Here is an 18,939-nt window from a genome sequence, read left to right as displayed (position 1 = left end):
GGGCGCTGAGCCTCAAGAAATATTTTTTAAATAAATGCATGATAAATTGACAGATTGTGGCAAGTCCAGAAGAACAATATTAGGTTACTGAAATGCCACATCACATGAGGAACCCTTGAAGAAACTAGGGAAATTTAACTTAGAAAAGATTTGGAAAGAAGCTAAAAAAAAAATAAAAAAAGAAAAGAAAAGATTTGGGAGAACAGGATCACAGTAGAGTGCTGTGGCATCACAGCTCATGGCAACCTCCAACTCCTGGGCTTAGTTGATTCTAAGATGATGCCTCAGCCTCCTGAGTTGCTGGGACCACAGGCACCTGCCACAATGCCAGGCTATTTTTGTTGCAGTTTGGGCAGGGCCGGGTTCGAACCCACCACCTTCTGTATATGGGGCTGGCACCCTACCCACTGAGCCACAGGTGCCACCCAGAATCACTGTCTTAGAAAATATGTAGGGTGTTACATGTGATTTCAGAAGTCTGAACTTGGATTTGACGTGCTGAATACTCCAAGTAATGATGGAGTTTGTACCTTGTGAAGCAGCCAGTTTCATTATTAAATTGCATCAGAGGGTTATATTAAACTAACAGTTATTTCTCCTTGACTTCCTCTTATTTATTAATCTGTTCTCTGGAGTCCCATAGACCAAAGCTAACCCCTTCTTCCCTTATAACTGGATGGAATGAGACACCAAGGGTATGTTTAAGAAAATAAAAAAACTACAGGCCTTTTGTTTTGCAGAGAGGAATATTTGTGGCAAGGCTTGAGAAAATAAAGAATTTTGTTGTTTGTTTTGGTGGGAAAGGGTTGCAAGATTGTAACAGGGAAGAGAGGAAGAGAGATAAGTTGACGACTAGAGAGGTCAAGCTTGCGGAAAAGAACAGTGTCTAAGAATTTGATTAAGTTTCCACAGTGTGGGGTATAATGAACCTTTCACCCCAGGCTCCCCATGAAGTAATCAGTATGGCGTCTCTACATCGAGAGTTAAATTTACTTTTTGGCATTTGAAGAAATCCTGAGGACCATGAGTATGAAACAAGACTAAGGCTACTCATGACAGCCCTATCACATACAGGTGTGCATACAATCTTCCTTCATTAATATGAAGGGATATTAGAACAAACAGAGTTTCAGTCTCTACACTGGATGTAAGAATAATAACATTGCCAGGAAATGAGAACAACATCTTCAGGAAATGATATAATACTAATAACATCTGTCCTTTAAATTTGGTGAGTATATGCACATATCAATACAATTTTAAATTAAGTAATAGTAGTGTTTTGGTATCTACAAAATTGTATGTTAAAGTATATAAAAGCGAGAGGCCAGGTGTGATGGTTCACAGCTGCAATTCTAGAACTGTGGGAGGCCAAGGCAGGTGGATTTGAGTTCAGGAGTTTGAGACCAGCCTGAGGAAGAGCGAGACCCCATTTCTACTAAAAAAATAGAAAAACTAGCCAGGCGTTGTGGCAGGTGCCTTTAGTATCTGCTATTCAGAAGGCTGAGGCAAGAGGATCTCTGGATTCCAAGAGACTGAGGTTTCTGTGAGCTATAATGATGTCATGACATTCTTTCCAGGGCAACAGAGTGAGACTCTGTCTTGAAAAAAGAATTTTTTTTAAGTAAGAGATTGGCTCGGCGCCTGTGGCTCAAGTGGCTAAGGCGCCAGCCACATACAACTGAGGTGGTGGGTTCGTCCAGCGCGGCCCCGCCAAACAACAATGATGGCTGCAACCAAAAAATAGCTAGGCATTGTGGCAGGTGCCTGTAGTCTCAGCTACTTGGAAGGAGGAGGCAGGAGAATCGCTTAAGCCCAGGAGTTGGAGGTTGCTGTGAGCTGTGATGCCATGACACTCTACCCAGGGCAACAGCTTGAGGCTCTGTCTCAAAAAAAAAAAAAAAAAAGTGAGAGATTATTATTACTAAAGTAAGCTGCTTAGATGAAATAACTTCCTTTCTCAAAAATCTTCAATTCGAGGCTTATGCCTGTAATCCTAACACTTGGGAGGCCGAGGCAGGTGGATTGCCTGAGTTCACGGGTTTGAGACCAGCCCCTGAGCCAGAGCGAGACCTTGTCTCTGAAAATATCTGGGCTTTGTGGTGGGCACCTGTTGTCCCAGCACTTGGGAGGCTGAGGCAAGAGAATCTCTTAAGCCTAAGAGTTTGAGGTTGCCATGAGCTATGACTCTAGAGCACTCTACCGAAGGCGAAAGAGTGAGATTCTCTCTCAAAAACAAAACAAAAAACAAAACTTCAATTCAGGTCCAGCACAGTGGCTCACATCTGTAATCCTAGCACTCTTGGAGGCTGAGGCAGGTGGATTGCTTGAGCTCAGGAGTTTGAGACCAGCCTGAGCAAGAGTGAGACCCCTGTCTCTACTAAAAATAGAAAAAAACTTCACTTCATTCATTCGTCCAACCATTTATTGACTATCTTATAAATTCCTGCCACCATTCTAGATATTAAGGATATAAAGATGAACAAGGATGTTACTGCCCTGTAGGAGAAAATAGTTAACTGTTGCCTATAGAATTAAGTTTACCTTCTTAGCATGGCATTCTTCATCTGAGATGTTAATAAGATGTCTCATTTTATCTTCCACAACATTTCCTTACATAATCTATATTCAGAGCAGCCACATCAGACCATTTCGAATTCCCCAAAAGTGAGGTGCCTTTTTTTTTTTTAATCTTTTTTGCCTTTGTACTATTCTATCAGTCCAAAATCCTCTCATCATTTATTGATTCAAAACACAGGTATTGGACTCTTTCCTTGTGCTGGGCACTATATTGGGTGTCAGGAACACAGAGCTGAATAAGATATAATCTCTTCCCTCAAAGATCTTAGCCAGAAGATCTTAGAAGAAACACGTTTCCCCTCTTCACCCACTGAAATTCTTCTTTCTTCAAGCCCAGATGCATTCTATGGCCTTGAGGGCTTTTCCCTGATCACTTTCCTTCAGTACATAGAGCTTATAATTACTTTGAATATTTTTTTATTCCTTCTGTGTCAAAATGAAGCCTTTCCTTCTAGACGATGGGCTCCTGGACAGGATTGTGTTTTACCCATCTTTGTATCTCTGCTAGTAGTTAGCACAATTCTTTGCATATCTAAATTAGGCCTCAGCAATAATTGGCTGAACTGAAAAAAGAATGGGGTAGAGAAACCTAAACCTCAGACCACCTGGCAGAAGGCCTAAAACCAAGACCTACATGTTGAACTCAATTAAAAGATGGGAATACAGTAAGCCGGGCCACCCAGAAGGAGGCTTGTAAAATATGCTAGAGAGTCAGTTGTTTACAGTTATTCCAGATTTGTTTGGTTCTCATGTAAACGACAATTGGGCCTCCAATAGTCTGGTCACCACAGGACAGACCTAAACCAAGTATTCTAAGGTCATTCTGAAGAAGAGGAATGGGACTGCTAGGACACTTAAAGTTGTCCAAATGCTAGCTGTTGAGATTTAATTACTTAGTATCCTAATTATCACAGCTGTCTTAAAAATTAAGAAATCCTGGGGCGGCACCCGTGGCTCAGTGAGTAGGGCGCTGGCCCCATATACCGAGGGTGGCGGGTTCAAACCCAGCCCCAGCCAAACTACAACAAAAAATAGCCAGGCACTGTGGCGGGTGCCTATGGTCCCAGCTACTTGGGAGGCTGAGGCAAGAGAATCTCCTAAACCCAAGAGCTGGAGGTTGCTGTGAGTTGTGATGCCACCACACTCTACTGAGGGTGACAAAGTGGGACTCTGTCTCAGAAAAAAAGAAAAAAAATTAAGAAATCCTTTCCAGAAAGTGGCACTGATTTATCCAATGTTGCACAGCTATGAACAAATATTTACATGTGTTCACTCTTTACCCTGTATAGAAATTCCTAGAAATAAGGATCATACCTTCTCTCTGAAAGGTCAGAGTCACTTACTTACCCACTGTTTTCCTGATTCTTTACTTCTCAGAGAATTCCTCCAAGTAATACCACTACTTCTGTAACCTGTGATTCCTTCTGCCTCTCACAGGCTGATGTAGCAGCAGTAAGTAGCTCAGGATCAAAAGTCAGAAGTCCCAAGTTCTAGTTCCAGTTCTTGCACAAAGTAACTGTGGAACTTTGGGCAAGCCACTTCCATTTACCCAGCTTTAGTTTCACCATTTGTGCAAGGGTGTTGAATTCTAACATTTTGTAATTCTCACTTCTTATTTTCTATGTAGACTCAGAAGAAGATAGATCAGACTGGATCGAGAAAGCACAAAGAAGGAATTAACCTAGCTGTTAACATATTTTGCTGGCCACTGATTTGAACAGCTGTTACTTTCTTTGTTCAGACTCAAAATTATTCTATTATTACCACTTTGTCACATCTTTTTGTTTTTTCAGATTGTCGCCCAGGTTGGAGCAGTTGACATGATTGTCAACTGCTCATTATAGCCTTGAACTCCTGAGCTCACGTAATCTTCCCATCTCAGCCTTCTGAGTAGCCGTGACCATAGGTACATCACCATGTCTAGCTAATTTAAGAAAAACTTTTCTTAGAGATAAAGTCTCACTATGTTGCCCAGGCTGGTCTCAAACTCCTGGTCTCAAGTGAGCCTCCTGCCTTGGCCTTCCAAGTAGGTAGAATTACAGACATGAGCCACCACACCTGGCCTGTAACATCTTTGTTGAGATACAATTCACATATCATAAAAGTCAATCATTTATAAAGTATACATTTTGGTGTTTTTAAACCATTTTCAAAATTATGCATCTATCACCGCAATCTATGTTTAGAACATTTTCACCAGGCCAGGGGATGTGGCTCACACCTATAATCCTAGCACTTTGGGAGGCCGAGGCAGGTGGATCACCTGAGCTCAGGAGTTCAAGAGGAGCCTGAGCAAGAGCAAGACTCTAGAAAAACTAGCTGGGTGTTGTGGTGAATGCCTTTAGTTCCAGCTACTCTTGAGGCAAGAGGATCACTTGAACCCAGGAGTCTGAGGTTGCTGTGAGCTATGATGACGCCTACCCAGGGCGACAGAGTGAAACTCTGTCTCAGAAAAAATATATGTATTTTTTCATCACCACAAAAAGAAACTCTGTATCTTTTATGATCACTCCTCATTACTACCCCCATGCCCTAACAGTAGACACCACTAACAGATTGCCTATTACGGACACGTGGCATGGATGGAATCATACAATGTGTGTCCTTCCTGACTTGCTGCTGCTTTGACTTACGTTTTTAAGGCTCATCAGTGGCATAACATGTATCAGGGCTTCATTTTTTTTTTTTTTTTCATAGAGACAGAGTTTCACTTAACTGCCCTTGGTAGAGTGCTGTGGCGTCACATGGCTCACAGCAACCTCCAACTCCTGGGCCTAGGCGATTCTCCTGCCTCAGCCTCCTGAGCAGCTGGACTACAGGCGCCTGCCACAACGCCCAGCTATTTTTTTGTTGCAGTTCGGCCGGGGCTGGGCTTGAACCCACCACCCTCGGTATATGGGGTCGGCGCCCTGCTCACTGAGCCACAGGCGCCACCCCAGTGCTTCATTTTGATGGTAGATGATATCCCATTGTATTAATGTACTACATTTTGTTTTTACATTTATCAATTAATAAATATTTGGAGTGCTACCACCCTTTGGCTATTATGAATAATACTGGTGTGAACATTCATTTACATGGACGTATGGTTTGAATTTTATATTGGCCACAGGAGACATGCTTTAGATTCAAAGATACAAATAATTTGAAAATAAATATATGGAAAAAATATATACTGTTAATTCATTCACACGTAATACTGTTCATGCAATTGGATATACATATGCCATTTTGTTTTGATTTTCTATTATGTCTCATGTTTTTCTGTTTCTCTGTTTCTCTTTTCTACATTCTTCTGTATCACATGGATTTTTTTTTTTTTTTTTTGAGACAGAGTCTCACCCTGGGTTGAGTGCTGCAGCATTTTCACAACTTACAGAAACCTCAAACTCTTGGGCTCAAGCCATCTTCTTACCTCAACCTCTGGAGTAGCTGGGACTATAAGCACCCACCACAACACTTGGCTCATTTTTCTTTTTTTTGTAAAGATGGGATCTTATTCTTGGCTCAGGCTGGTCTCAAACCCCTGAGCTCAGGTGATCCACCTGCCTTGGCCTCCCAGAGTGCTAATATTATAGGTATAAGCCTCATATGGATGTTTTATAGTGAACCTTTAATAATTTTTTTGTGTGTATGAGACACAGTCTCAGTCTGTCACCCTGGGTAGAGTGCCATGGTGTCATAATAGCTCACAGCAACCTCAAACTCCTGGGCTCAGGTGATCCTCCTGCTGCTTCCTGGAGTAGCTGGAACTGCAGGTTCCTGCTACAATGCCTGGCTAATTTTTTTATTTATTGTAGAGACGGGTTCTCACTCTTGTTCAAGCTGGTCTTGAAGTCTTGGCTTCGGTGATCCTCCCACCTCGGCCTCCTAGAGTGCTAGGATTACAGGCATGAGCCATCGGCCTTGATGGTAGTTCTGCTATCCATTAATGGATAGCAAACAACAGAAGAGAGAGAACAGATTTGGAGAGAAAGATAATAAATATAATTGTGAACAAGTTGACTCTGAAATATCTACAGTCTCAACTAAAGTAGAGATGATTTTCAAGAGTCAATGCAAATGCAGGATCTGGAGGTCAGCAGCCACTGTCAAATTTACCAACTATACATATATTATCTTATGTATATTATTTAATATAATACTTTGTATGCATCCATGAGGTAGGTATTGTTTCTGTCATAGCCTTTTTGTGACAGGGTAGAGTTTAAAGGAGAACAAAGGAGCCACGAAATGGAATTCTAAGGAAGCCAACATTTCCAGGGTGAATTAAATAAGAGGATATTGTCAAAGGGATTGAAAAAGAATGACCAGAACTGTTTAAAAATTAGCAGCACCTGTGGCTCAAAGGAGTAGGGTGCCGGCCCCATATGCTGGAGGTGGCGGGTTCAAACCCAGCCCTGGCCAAACACTGCAAAAATAAATAAATAAATAATAATAATAATAAATTAGAAGTATGGGGCGGCGCCTGTGGCTCAGTGATTAGGGCACCGGACCCATATACCAAGGGTGGTGGGTCCAAACCCGGCCCTGGCCAAACTGCAACAACAACAAAATAGCCGGGTGTTGTGGCGGGCGCCTGTAGTCCCAGCTACTCGGGAGGCTGAGGCAAGAGAATCACCTAAGCCCAAAGCTGGAGGTTGCTATGAGCTGTGACGCTACAGCACTCTACCCAGGGTGACAAAGTGACACTGTCTCTAAAAAAAAAAAATTAGAAGTATGCCAGCCTGAACAACATAGTAAGACCCTATCTTTGCCAAAAAATTAAACGAAAAAAATTAGCCAGGTGTGGTGAAGGGCGCCTATAGTCCCAGCTACTCTGGAGGCTGAGGCATGAGGATTGCTCGATCCCAGGAGTTTGTGGTGGTTGTGAGCTATAACCCCTCAGCACTCTAACCAAGGCGACAGAGTGAGACTATGTCTCAAAAAAAAAAAGGAGGATCACTTGTGCCCAAGAGTTTGAGGTTGCAGTGAGCTGTGATAACATCACTGCTCTCCAGCCGGGCCACAGAATGAGACATTTTCTCAAAAAAAAAAATTAAAAGTATTGTATCTCAAAAGTTAGAGTATAAAAAGAATTCTAGTCCACAAGGTTGCAGATTATCATGGAGGCTGAGGGTTTGTGATTAGAGGTTACCAGTGATTTTATAGCACTTCTCTATAAAGAGAAGCAGACTGCAGTGGATCAAAGGGTGAGTGGATCAAAGGAGGTGGAAGCGAAGGCTATGGGCTACTTTTCCAAAAGTTTTGCAAAGTAGAAATAAAAATGTCTTATACACAAGTAATAAATATATTAATATTATTTTTAATTAATAGATTAATCTATATTACTTGGATTTTACACTTTTACATTTTCTCCAGTCTTCCTCTCTCTTTCTTTTTTTTTTTATTTTGAGACAGAGTCTCACTCTGTCGCCCTAGATAGAGTGCCATGGCTTCATAGCTCATAGCAACCTCAAACGTTTGGGTTTGAGCAATCCTCATGCCTCAGCCTCCCCAGGAGCTGGGACTACAGGTGCCCATCACAACCCCTGGCTAGCTTTTTCTATTTTTAGTAGAGATGGAGTATCACTCCAAGCAACCACCAACCTTGGCCTCCCAATATCCGGTTACTTCATTCTACCCCATTATACCAGTGTTCTGTCCCAAGTCTCACACACTTGTAAGCATAGAATGTTGTTTATTTTGGTTGTGAATGACTTGTTTTATTTGGTCATGCATTTTGAATGCCTCAGGTGATTCTGTCTGTTTTTGGAGGACGGGCCATCTACCCCAACTCCATCATCCTGTGTTTATTGACAAAGTAGATAACCATTAGCTTCTCAGACCAATTCAGCACATTATGCAAGTTCTTAGGTCCTTCGCAAACCAAGTACCTTGTCCACCTAGCCTACCTACTTCATACTTCCCATCCCTCAAACCTTTGGTAGGCAGGCCTGGAAGAAGAAAGGAGCTGTCACTCCAAACCTCCTGGGATGTGGTATCCCCATAAGGAAGTCTGGCTTCGCAGTGAGCTGAAACCTTCCCTTGCCAATGCTGGTCAATCCAGCCCATTCTTGGAGGGGCTGGAGAGTAATCAACATTGCCGTCCACCTGTGCACAGGAAGATGCCTACAGCGGCAGCAGCGATGATGAAACTGCCCACCAGGATACCCAGGACCAGTGAAGTGTAGGATCGACCTATATGGCTCCCTGCAGGACATGGAGAGAGTGAGCCTGAAGGACATACCCCCAAAGCATCCATGATTTGAGACAAACGCCAAGGATTTCTGCCCCAAAGGAAAGGGTCCAGTTTACCAGCTTTAACTCAAGCTGTGTGTACTCTGCCCCAAAGCCCCAGCCATGGGCTTGTTGCTCAGGGTGTCAGTCCATCCATTTGTCTGGAACCTGCCACCTCCCCCACAGGCCTGGCATAGTCCTGTCATCATACCTTTCCTGTTTTTCACAGCAATGTGGTCCTGCACATACTGCACGCATGTATCCTGCAGGAATTCTCGTAGTTCGTACCGAGTACGATTGTAGGTGTTGAGCTGCTTCAGGGTGTAGGTGACCACTGTGGAGTGTGCCTGGGTATCTGCCTCCCACAAGGCTGTCTGTGGCTGGAAACTCACAAAGGAGCTCCCATTCACAGCCACTTGGAAGAAGACGTGGGCTCTAGAGCCCTCAGGAGGCAGCTCACAGCCCAGGAAGCAGCGGATGGTCAGAGGAACTGTGGGTGGGCAGGGTTAGGGGCCTCTATGGAGAGGTTGCCAGGTGTTGGGGGATGCCCACTCCCGGGAAAAGAGCATGGTTAGGGGCCTGGGAGGTGAGCAGCAGTAGCTGTGAGGAGAGGGGAGTCTGAGTCAGGGAACTGTGAGGAGGAGGGCCCAGGGGCTTAGGCAGGGGCTTGGGGTTAGACTGTTGGAGGCTATGTAAGGAGAACGGGTAGATGATTAAAAAAGGGGGGGACTATGAAAGAAAGGAGTTGGGGGTCCCTGAGGGAAAGGAGTGGGGGGAACTGTGAGCAAAGTCGTCAGCTTCCCATAAGAAGCGGTAGCTGGGCTCGGTGCCTGTAGCTCAGCGGCTACAGTGCCAGCAACATACACCGGAGCTGGCGGGTTCGAACACAGCCAGGGCCAGCTAAAACAACAATGACAATAGCAGCAGCAGCAACAACAACAACAACAAAAAATAGCTGGGTGTTGTGGCAGGCGCCTGTAGTCCCAGCTACTTGGGAGGCTGAGGCAAGAGAATATGTTAAGGCCAAGAGTTTGAGGTTGCTGCCACAGCACTCTACCCAGGGTGACAGCTTGAGACTCTGTCTCAAAACAAAAAACAAAAACAAAAAAAAGAAGCAGCAGCGGTAGCTGGAGGGTTGAGGGTAAAGTGTGGGCAGGAAAAGAACAGGGGTTTATAAGAAAAGGAGTTGGAGGAATGTGAGGCGAGATGGGGAGTCTGCAACGAACCCTGCCCTGCCAGATCCTCCCAACAGGATCGGCCCCGAGAGGTTACGCCAGCAGAAAGAAACTAGGACACCCACTTCTCTTTAGCTCCCATTCAGCTATCTTCAAGGGGCTAGGAGCACACAGGATTCGCCCACACACAAAGACCCGCCCCTTTCCCCGCCCAGGACACGCCTCCAGCGCTAGGGCCTGGCCCCGCCCTGGCCCCGCCCTGACCCACTCACATGCCAACCCCCGCTCTTGGTGCACTAGCCGCACGAGGCCGTGAAACTGGCGCAGGTAGGACTGCAGGCTGCTCTCCATGAGCTCCCAGCTCTCCGGATCCTGCAGAGGCTGTAGCTGGCGGATCGTGACGTTGGTGTCCGGGCCTTCCAGCTCGTGCGTCAGGCGCCCCCCTAGCGATGCGTTGCCTTGGTACCACACGTTGTAGGGGTCGCGGAAGTAGGAGATCTGGAGCATGCGGAGGCTGTGGAGGCCTGCAGGTGGAGTCAGCGTCTGACTGGGCCCGCGAGGGAGCGGGTGGCGGGCCGCGGGAGATAATAACCCCCTACCCAGAGGCTGGCCGCCACCTTCTGCATCCTTCATAAACTATAAAGTGCCCAAGTTCCGCCCACTGCTCTCTCAGTCTGACGCTCACAGTAACCCTACCAGGGGGGCAGGACAGGGATTATTATCTTCGTTTTACAGACGAGGAAACTGAGGCCTGCGGTGGATAAGACATTCCTCTCCGCCTCCTTTTTTCACCCTCCACTCCCCTTATTCCCCATTACCAGTTGGTCAACAAATCCTAGCGTACCATATAATCCCAGTTCTATCTCCTCCTGCCCTCTGTCTCCTCTGCCACTGCCCTAGTCTCATCGCTTCTCTCTGGATTGGGACATAACTTCCTGCCGTCATTTCTCCATTTCACCCCTTCTAATCTGAGGTCCACCTGACCCAGGGATAAAATCATGTCTTTCTCCAACTTAAATCCTTGTAATGACATACCTTACCCTTCAAAAAGCCAAAAACATAATAGCTTATTCCATTAAGTGCTTATTATGACCTGAGCAATTTGCTTCACACACATTATTATCCTATTTGTGCCTCCCCCCATGGTGTAATGTAGTAGCTACTGTTATTAACCCCAGTGTACAAGGGACACTGAAGCTAAGACGCGTTGTAGAGCCAAGGTTTGCATGCAGGCAGTCAATCCAGCACTGTCCGCTTCTTTGCTACACTGCCTCACCACAGGAGATCTGTCCCCGGTGAGTCCTTGGTCTGGCATTGAGGTTCCTGGTGACCTGGCCCCAGCTGCCTTTTCCAGCCTCTTCCCAATATTGGATGTATCAGACTAGTTGGTGTTCATCACACCGCCTTTGACCGACATATGAGTAACATGTCTAGGTTATTACTCCTACCTTTTTCTGCCTGGCAAATTTCTTTTCTTTTTTTAATTATTTTTTAAGTCATAACTTTGTACATTGATGCATTTATGGGATTCAGGGTACTGCTTCAATATACAATGTGAAATGCTCACATTGAACTTAGTAACACATGCAAATTTCTATTCATGCTTTAAGACTCAGCTCAGTTGCCCTCTTAGTTTTCCTGATGCGGTTCCCCTTTCTCCTCCCAAACACGGTGAATCTGTTTCAGTGATTCCAGACCACCATGTGTTACCAAGTATCCTGCTAGATTCTAATGCCCGTCTCCAAACACACAGACTACACTGATCTCCTCCAGGCTGGGAAGCCATGTCTGGTTATCTCTGCCTCCTTCACCCAGAAAGGGGCCTGTACACAATTGGTGCCAAGAGAACCTTTGAATGAATCTAGAGTTGTAAATCTGTGTGTGTGTCTTGTCTGTGTCTGTATAAGAGAAGTTGTGCTCCGTATCTGCAAGTATGAATAAGCACATGTATGGGTAACCTTAGATATGGTCCTTAACTGCTCTGTGACTCGGTTTCCTCCTTTGTAAAATGGAGATAATATTACCCACCTTTTGGGGTTTCCTGGGAATTAAATGAGTCAATACATGTATTAACCATAGTGAGCACTTATTGAAAACCTGTTATTATTTGCTCCTTTTTGGAGGGGGAGACTGAAGCGATGGGATTGTGGGAGAGGGGAGAGGGGGCCCCCATGTGCAGTTCTGATGCAGAGTAATAACTCCCCTTTTTACTTAAATGGGGCTAATTAAAACAGTCTGATGACTCATGTGTTCGCCTTCTCTTTCCCCAGGTCCCATCTCCCCAGCAGCACCCTGTCTTCTTCCATCTTCCTTTTTCTTTTTTTTTTTTTTTTTGAGACAGAGTCTCACTTTGTCGCCCTCAGTAGAGTGCTGTAGCATCCCAGCTCACAGCAACCTCCAGCTCTTGGGCTTAGGCGATTCTCTTGCCTCGGCCTCCCAAGTAGCTGGGACTACAGGTGCCCACCACAACACTCGGCTACTTTTTTGTTGCAGTTTGGCTGGGGCCAGGTTCGAACCTGACACCCTCGGTATATGGGGCTGTCGCCCTACTCACTGAGCCACAGGTGCCACCTTCCTTAGCCTCTCCTCTGCCTCACCTGTCTTAGCCCCAGTCTTCCCCCAAGTTTCTGTCAGTTCTCTCAGCACTTTCCCATTCCCTCTATCTCTTTTCTTATCCCTGAGTGTCTTCCCATCTTCCGGAGACTTACCCCTGTTCACCATCACCCTTAGCCTCCGGGCTTCACTTCTCTCTCCCCTCTCCTGAGGCTGACCCCTTCATTCTTTCTGCTGGTTTCTTTCCCATTTTCCAAGTTACTCTGCTTCCCTTCCACAGGGGCTTAACTGTATTTCCTCACCTTGACTTTGGAACGCAAACCAACCCCCAGAACAGACACTGTGGGCTAATCTCTCCTCTTGCCATTTACCCATGTAGATTCTCCAGAACCATCCCAGGGCAGGACGTGTCCCAGACTTACCATCTGAGGCTTCCTGGCTATAAAGGGCCCAGCCGGGCAGCAGTAGCAGCAGCAGCAGCAATGTTGTCAACATCCTGAGGCTGGGGAACCTGGGCTCCTGGCTCTGGCAGGCTGCTGCAGCCTGGGGAAGAAAGAAGTGAGGACCGTCTGGGAGGGGCGGGGGCTGAGCAGAAGGGGATGGAAGGAGGCCAAGGGATGGGAGGAGAAAGAGGGTGTCCGGCTTATAAAGTGTTACTCCTACTCTGCCTCATTTCCTACTAGGGGGCTGGCCTCCCTCCTGCCTCCCTCTGCTCCGCCCTGCACTGTGCCTCCTGCCCAGACCTGCCTTTCCCCTTCTCCCTGGGTTGCTTCCGAGGAACAAGGAACAGGGAGCGGAAAAGGGGGGAGAAGGGTTGGGAGGCTGAGTCAGGGGGTGGGGCATCTGCTTTCAACTTAGAAGGCACCAGGGTGTAGGAACAGCAGGTTACTGATGGGGAAATTGAGGCCCAGAGAAGTGGAGGGACTTGCCCAAAGTTTATACATCACAGTGGTGACAAATCTGTGGGATTAGAATTTAGTTTTTCCAGCATATTAGTTACATTTTACCAGAATTTTAAGTGAATAGCAGTTACATAATCAGGGATCTTGCTCTTAGAAATAGTCACAAAATGAGTATAAAGCAGCTCATTGCAATGTTGTTTTTAATAGGAAAGAATCAGAAAAAATCTATATTAATCTCAGAAGAGGTTACTGCTTGCAGAAAGCAATATTTTTCAAGCTGAGGTCATAATCTATTAGTAGGCAATGAAAACAGTGTAGCAGGACATGGTTAGCATTTTTTTTAATGGGATAGAACAGAATAAAAAATGTCAGTGCATCACCTTTGGTAAGGGTAAGCATTATTTCATGAAATATTTGCTCAGTTGTATATTTGTGTATTTTGGTTTTGTGTTTGTATGTTTCGATGATGGGTTTTGGATAGCAGTATAAAATGTATTTATTTTCTTTCTTTTTTTTTTTTGAGACAGAGTCTCACTATGTTGCCCTTGGTAGAGTGCCGTGGTGTCACATCTCACAGCAACCTCAAACTCTTGGGCTTAAGTGATTCTCTCGCTTCAGCCCCCCGAGGTAGCTGGGATTATAGGTGCCCGCCACAATGCCCCACTATTTTTTGGTTGCCCTTGTCATTGTTGTTTAGCAGGCCCGAGCCGGGCTCGAACCTGCCAGCCTTGGTGTATGTGGCCGGCACCCTACTCATTGAGCTATGGGTGCTGAGCCGTCAAATGTATTTCTTTTTAAATTTTTAATTATCATAGGTACCTAATGGTTGTGTATAAAATATTTTTACACTAGGAAGCAAGTAGAAAAGTTTTAAAGTCACTCCCCCAAATTATGATAATCCATTCTGTGGAATACTATGAAGTAGTTACAAAAATATATCCCCTCCCCTGTCCAAATGCCACTTTATTTTCATCATATTACTTAGTACTACCTGACATTATATTGTTTGTTGGCATGTTTATTGTTTGATTGTCTCACCAGCATGTAGATTCTGTAGAGGCTGTCCATCTTGTTCTATACTGTGCCCACGATAGTGCACATCGTATAATAAGTACCAACAAGATGAATGACTCGATGACATAGTTATGATATACATAGATCACCAAGTGTAAGATGCAGAATATAATGTACAATTTAAAACTGTTCATGTGTCAGCCAGGCGTGGTAGCTCATGCCTATAATCCTAGCCCTCTGGGAGGCCGGGGGCAGTTGGATTGCTTGAGCTCAGGAGTTCCAGACCAGCTTGAGCAAAAGCGAGACCCTAGCTCTACTAAAAATAGAAAAACCAGGCCAGGTGTGGTGGCTCACGCCTGTAATCCTAGCACTCTGAGAGGCCGAGGTGGGTGGATTGCCTGAGCTCATGGGTTCGAGACCAGCCTGAACAAGAGCGAGACCCCATCTCTAAAAATAGCCAGGCATTGTATTGTGGTGGGTGTCTGTAGTCCCAGCTACTTGAGAGGCTGAGGCAAGAGAATCACTTGAGCTCAAGAGTTTGAGGGTGCTGTGAGTTGTGACACCACGGCAATCTACTCAGGGTGACAAAGTGAGACTCTGTCTCAACAAAATAAATAAAATAAAATAAAAATAGGAAAACTAATTGGGCTTTGTGGTGGGTGCCTATAGTCTCAGCTACTCAGGAGGCTGAGGCAGGAGAATCGCTTGAGCCCAAGAGTTTGAGATTGCTATGAACTATGATACCACGCCACTCTACCCAGGGTGACAGAGTGAGAGTCTGTCTCAAAAATCAATCAATCAGTAAATAAAACTGTTTATGTGTATTGCATACACATAACCACACACACAATAACTAAACAGCCTGTTTCCTTATGAGAGTAGGATTTATATCAGACACAGCAATGGTTTATCTCCAAGCAGGGGCCTGAGATTAAAAACATATATAGGTGGTGTGTGTGTATATGCAGAAGGGAATGGGCAATCTTTTTTTGTTTGTTTTGAAACAGTCTTACTCTGTCACCCTTGGGTTGAGTGCCTGGTGTCATCATAGCTCACAGCAACCTCAAACTCTTGGGCTCAAGAGATCCTCATGCTTCAGCTTCTCAAGTAGCTGGGACTACAGGTGCCTGCCACAGTGCCTGGCTAGTTTTTCTATTTTTAGTAGAGACAGGGTCCTGCACTTGTTCAGGCTGGTCTGGAATTCCTGAGCTCAAGCATTCTGACTGCCTCAGCTTCCCAGAGTGCTAGGATTACAGGCACGACCTACTATGCCCAGCCAGGGAATGGGCAATCTTGTGAAAGGCTTTATCATTCTTGTTCGTGAAAGATTTTATCACTCTATCTGTATTGTTTGAAATTTTACTATCCAGATATGATCATATATTTCTTGTTTAATTAAAAGTAAAACTGTTAATCATAAATTATGGCATATCCCCATAGTAGACTTCTCCACCGCTGCGGAAGAGGGTGTCAGATCATAGGAGCAGATGTGTTGACATGGAAAGATGTCCACAAGATACTGATAGTGGCAAAATGAAGTATGGAGCAATATGTAGAGTATAATTCTACTTAAAATTTTTAATTAAGAAATTTCACTTCTAGGCTGGGTGCAGTGGCTCATGCCTATAATCCTAGCACTCTGGGAGGCAGAGGCAGGTGGATTGCCTGAGTTCAGGAGTTCCAGACCAGCCTGAGCCAGAGCGAAACTTTGTCTCTAAAAATATCCGGGCATTGTGGCGGGTGCCTGTAGTCCCAGCTACTTGGGAGACTGAGGGAAGAGAATCACTCGAACTCAGGAGTTTGAGATTGCTGTGAGCTGTGACTCCATGGCACTCTACCAAGGGCAACCAAGTGAGACTCTGCCTCAAAAAAAAAAAAAGATCACTTCTATCCAAGTAATACATATGGTCTCAAAAAAAAAAAAGATCACTTCTATCTGAGTAATACATATACAATTCCATCTCCATTAAAAAAAAAACTATGGCCGGGTGCTGTGGCTCATGCCTGTAATCCTAGCACCCTGGGAGGAGGCCGAGGCGGGTGGATTGCTTGAGCTCACGAGTTCAAGAGCAGCCTGAGCAAAAGTGAGATCCTGTTTCTACTAAAAATAGAAAAACTGAGGCAAGAGGATTGCTTGAGCCCAAGAGTTGGAGGTTGTTGTAAGCTATGATGCGACGGCACTCTACCTAGGGCAATAGTTTGAGACTCTGACTCAAAATAAAAAAAGAAAATTTAATGCGTGTATCTGTGTATTTGTGCGTACATAGCAAAGATATCTGGAAAGGTACCAGAGATTACCACTAGTAATGGGATTGGGTAAGAGCTGAGGGGGGATTTTAACTTTTTGTTTTATATGCTTTTCCCTGGAGGAACAACAGATGTCTTAGTGGAATCTGGGACAAACCAGAGACATTTGCCAGGCTCCCATTCTCTGAACTGAGTATGTATAAGAGCGTCGATGATGCTCACCTCTCAGTTATTGTAAACTAGCTAAGAAATAGCAGCACAGTCTTTTCTTTCCACAACTCACTAAAATTGTCTAGTTGGAAAAAGAATGGGAACCTGGTTTTCCTGGGCGAGACCTTAAGAAAAGTGGAATGACTTAGATCACTACCAATTATATTGTCTTGCCTTTTATAAAAAAGAAATTATCATAAAAATATTTCATTTTTGAAATTATTTCATGCTTGAATTATATTTCAAATATACCTATCTCCACCACCCAGCATAAGAAATAAATTATTACTAATATAATTAAAACCCCTGGGTATTTCTCCCTAATCTTATCTCTCTCCCTCTAAAGCAGTGTTTTCAACCTTTTTTAATCTCGCAGAGCACTTGAACCTATAGAAACTTCACTGGTACACTTATTTTGATCGAAAAACAAAAACAGACTGAAAAAAAGAATATACTTACTGTGCTTTGAACTTCTTTCGAAAATAACTTATTTTTAGGGTCAAAATCTTTCCCAATCTTATTTTATTTTTTGAAAGTTGTTTTTTTCTTTCTTTCTTTTTTTTTTTTTTTTTACAATATCCCCTGATTTTAAAAACTGCCACCATCCTAGACCTCCTGGCTTCTTAGCCCCTTTCTTCCATCTCTGACCCATCAGCCTGCATTTGACATATCAATTAGCTTTGTCCCTCCAACCTATGAGAGCTGGACTGGACTTTTCTTGCAGCTGGAGAGCTCCTGATCAGCCAGGGTTGGAGTCCAGTCCCCCACTCCTTAATTCTTGCTCTTGGCTTTTGTGGCCTTCGCATCCAGCACACTCTGGGCATGTGTTAGCTGCTTCACAGAATCAAGCACAAGTATTCCAGGCAGCAGCCACCCACAGGGAGTTCAAGAAGACAAAGTAAAACCAGAAGTAGAGGGGTTGGCCCAACTCCCCATACTGGAACCCATCGTGGTCTCTGTAAGGAAGTAGAGTATGTCTGGAACACAAGCTATAGGACGAAGTGCAAGGGTTTCCGGCTGAGAAAAGCGATCACCATCCACAGACTGAGTCATCCCCACAGTAAAACTGTGATGATCTCCATGCATATTTTGAAGTTATCACCCAAGATGTATTAGCTGTCTCCGTTGGTATACTTTCCAGAGTTGGGATAAGAAGACTTGGTCTCCAAGAAGGTCCTCATGGTAGAGAGTAAACCAGCCCTCAATAACCAGGTGAATAAACCCACAGTCATTACCAAGTCCCTAGTCGGACAACTGCAGCACAACTGGACAAAAGCCATGTGGTCATGATTAAGACCCCAGAGGCAGAGAAGAGGCCAGCCAGGAGATGCCAGGTGGGTGTTCATTAAGCACAAAGTTATCCAGCCTTAGGTTCTGAGGCCAGTATGGGTACAAGGGGCCAGCATTGGTGGCCATGTCTTCTTGGGCTGATTGTTGGCTGCCTGGGTGCAGTCGCAGCACTGTTTTCCCTGGAGCTCCTGGCTCTCTTCAAAAATAATTTAATTAATGGATCTTTAAAAATTTACAGGTGGCTCACACCTATAATCCTGGTACTCTGGAAGGCCGAGGTGGGTGGATCTAAACTCGCTTGAGTTTAGAAGTTCAGAGATCAGCCTGAGCAAGAGTGAGCCCCATTTCAAATAAAAAAGAGAAAAAAAACAGCTGGGCATAGTGGTGCCCACCTGTAGTCCGAGCTACTTGGGGGCTGAGGAAAGAGGATCTCCTGAGCCCATGAGTTTGAGGTTTCTGTGAGCTATGAGGACTCCAGGGCAGTCAACCCCAGGGTGACAATTATTTTTTCCCAGCACACAAGTTCAAAATCACTGCTCTCAAGTAACCACTTCAAATTAAAATGAATATTTGCCATTTTTCATTCTCTTACATTTTTACAAATTTATATTACTCATGAATATATCCCTAAGCAACATATAGTACTCTTTTGCATATTTTGAGCTTTATATAAGTGATATTAATGTGTATGTATGCCTCTGCAATTTGCTTTTTCATCTAACATTAGTAAGAGTCATCTCTCTTGATAT

General features: G+C 44.6%; 1 protein-coding gene and 1 pseudogene across 1 annotated transcript; both read right to left on the bottom strand.

Annotated features, from left to right (window-relative positions):
• Positions 1 to 7,881: 7,881 nt before the first annotated feature.
• PROCR (protein C receptor) lies at positions 7,882 to 13,741 on the bottom strand. Its single transcript, XM_053574764.1, has 4 exons — positions 12,950 to 13,741; positions 10,247 to 10,498; positions 9,011 to 9,289; positions 7,882 to 8,772 (listed from the first exon to the last, which is right to left on the bottom strand). Exons 1-4 carry the CDS (start codon positions 13,020 to 13,022, stop codon positions 8,657 to 8,659), a joined length of 720 nt encoding a protein of 239 aa, XP_053430739.1. The 5' UTR covers positions 13,023 to 13,741; the 3' UTR covers positions 7,882 to 8,656.
• Positions 13,742 to 17,671: 3,930 nt separating this feature from the next.
• On the bottom strand, positions 17,672 to 18,316 carry LOC128573516 (3-beta-hydroxysteroid-Delta(8),Delta(7)-isomerase-like; annotated as a pseudogene).
• Positions 18,317 to 18,939: the final 623 nt, after the last annotated feature.

This window comes from Nycticebus coucang, chromosome 21 (genome assembly GCF_027406575.1).
Source record: "Nycticebus coucang isolate mNycCou1 chromosome 21, mNycCou1.pri, whole genome shotgun sequence".
Classification (NCBI taxonomy): domain Eukaryota; kingdom Metazoa; phylum Chordata; class Mammalia; order Primates; family Lorisidae; genus Nycticebus; species Nycticebus coucang.
The sequence above is the reverse complement of the archived record's forward strand: the minus strand, read 5'-3'. Positions and strand labels throughout refer to the sequence as shown.

Bases quoted from the DNA above. Each gene is read 5' to 3' on its own strand.
- PROCR (XM_053574764.1), bottom strand. From the start codon at position 13,022: ATGTTGACAACATTGCTGCTGCTGCTGCTACTGCTGCCCGGCTGGGCC. The intron at 9,290-10,246 runs GTGAGTGGGTCA...GCCCACCCACAG, and splicing joins CCAAGAGCGGGGGTTGGCAT to TTCCTCTGACCATCCGCTGC. The intron at 8,773-9,010 runs GTATGATGACAG...CATGTCCTGCAG, and splicing joins TGCTGTGAAAAACAGGAAAG to GGAGCCATATAGGTCGATCC.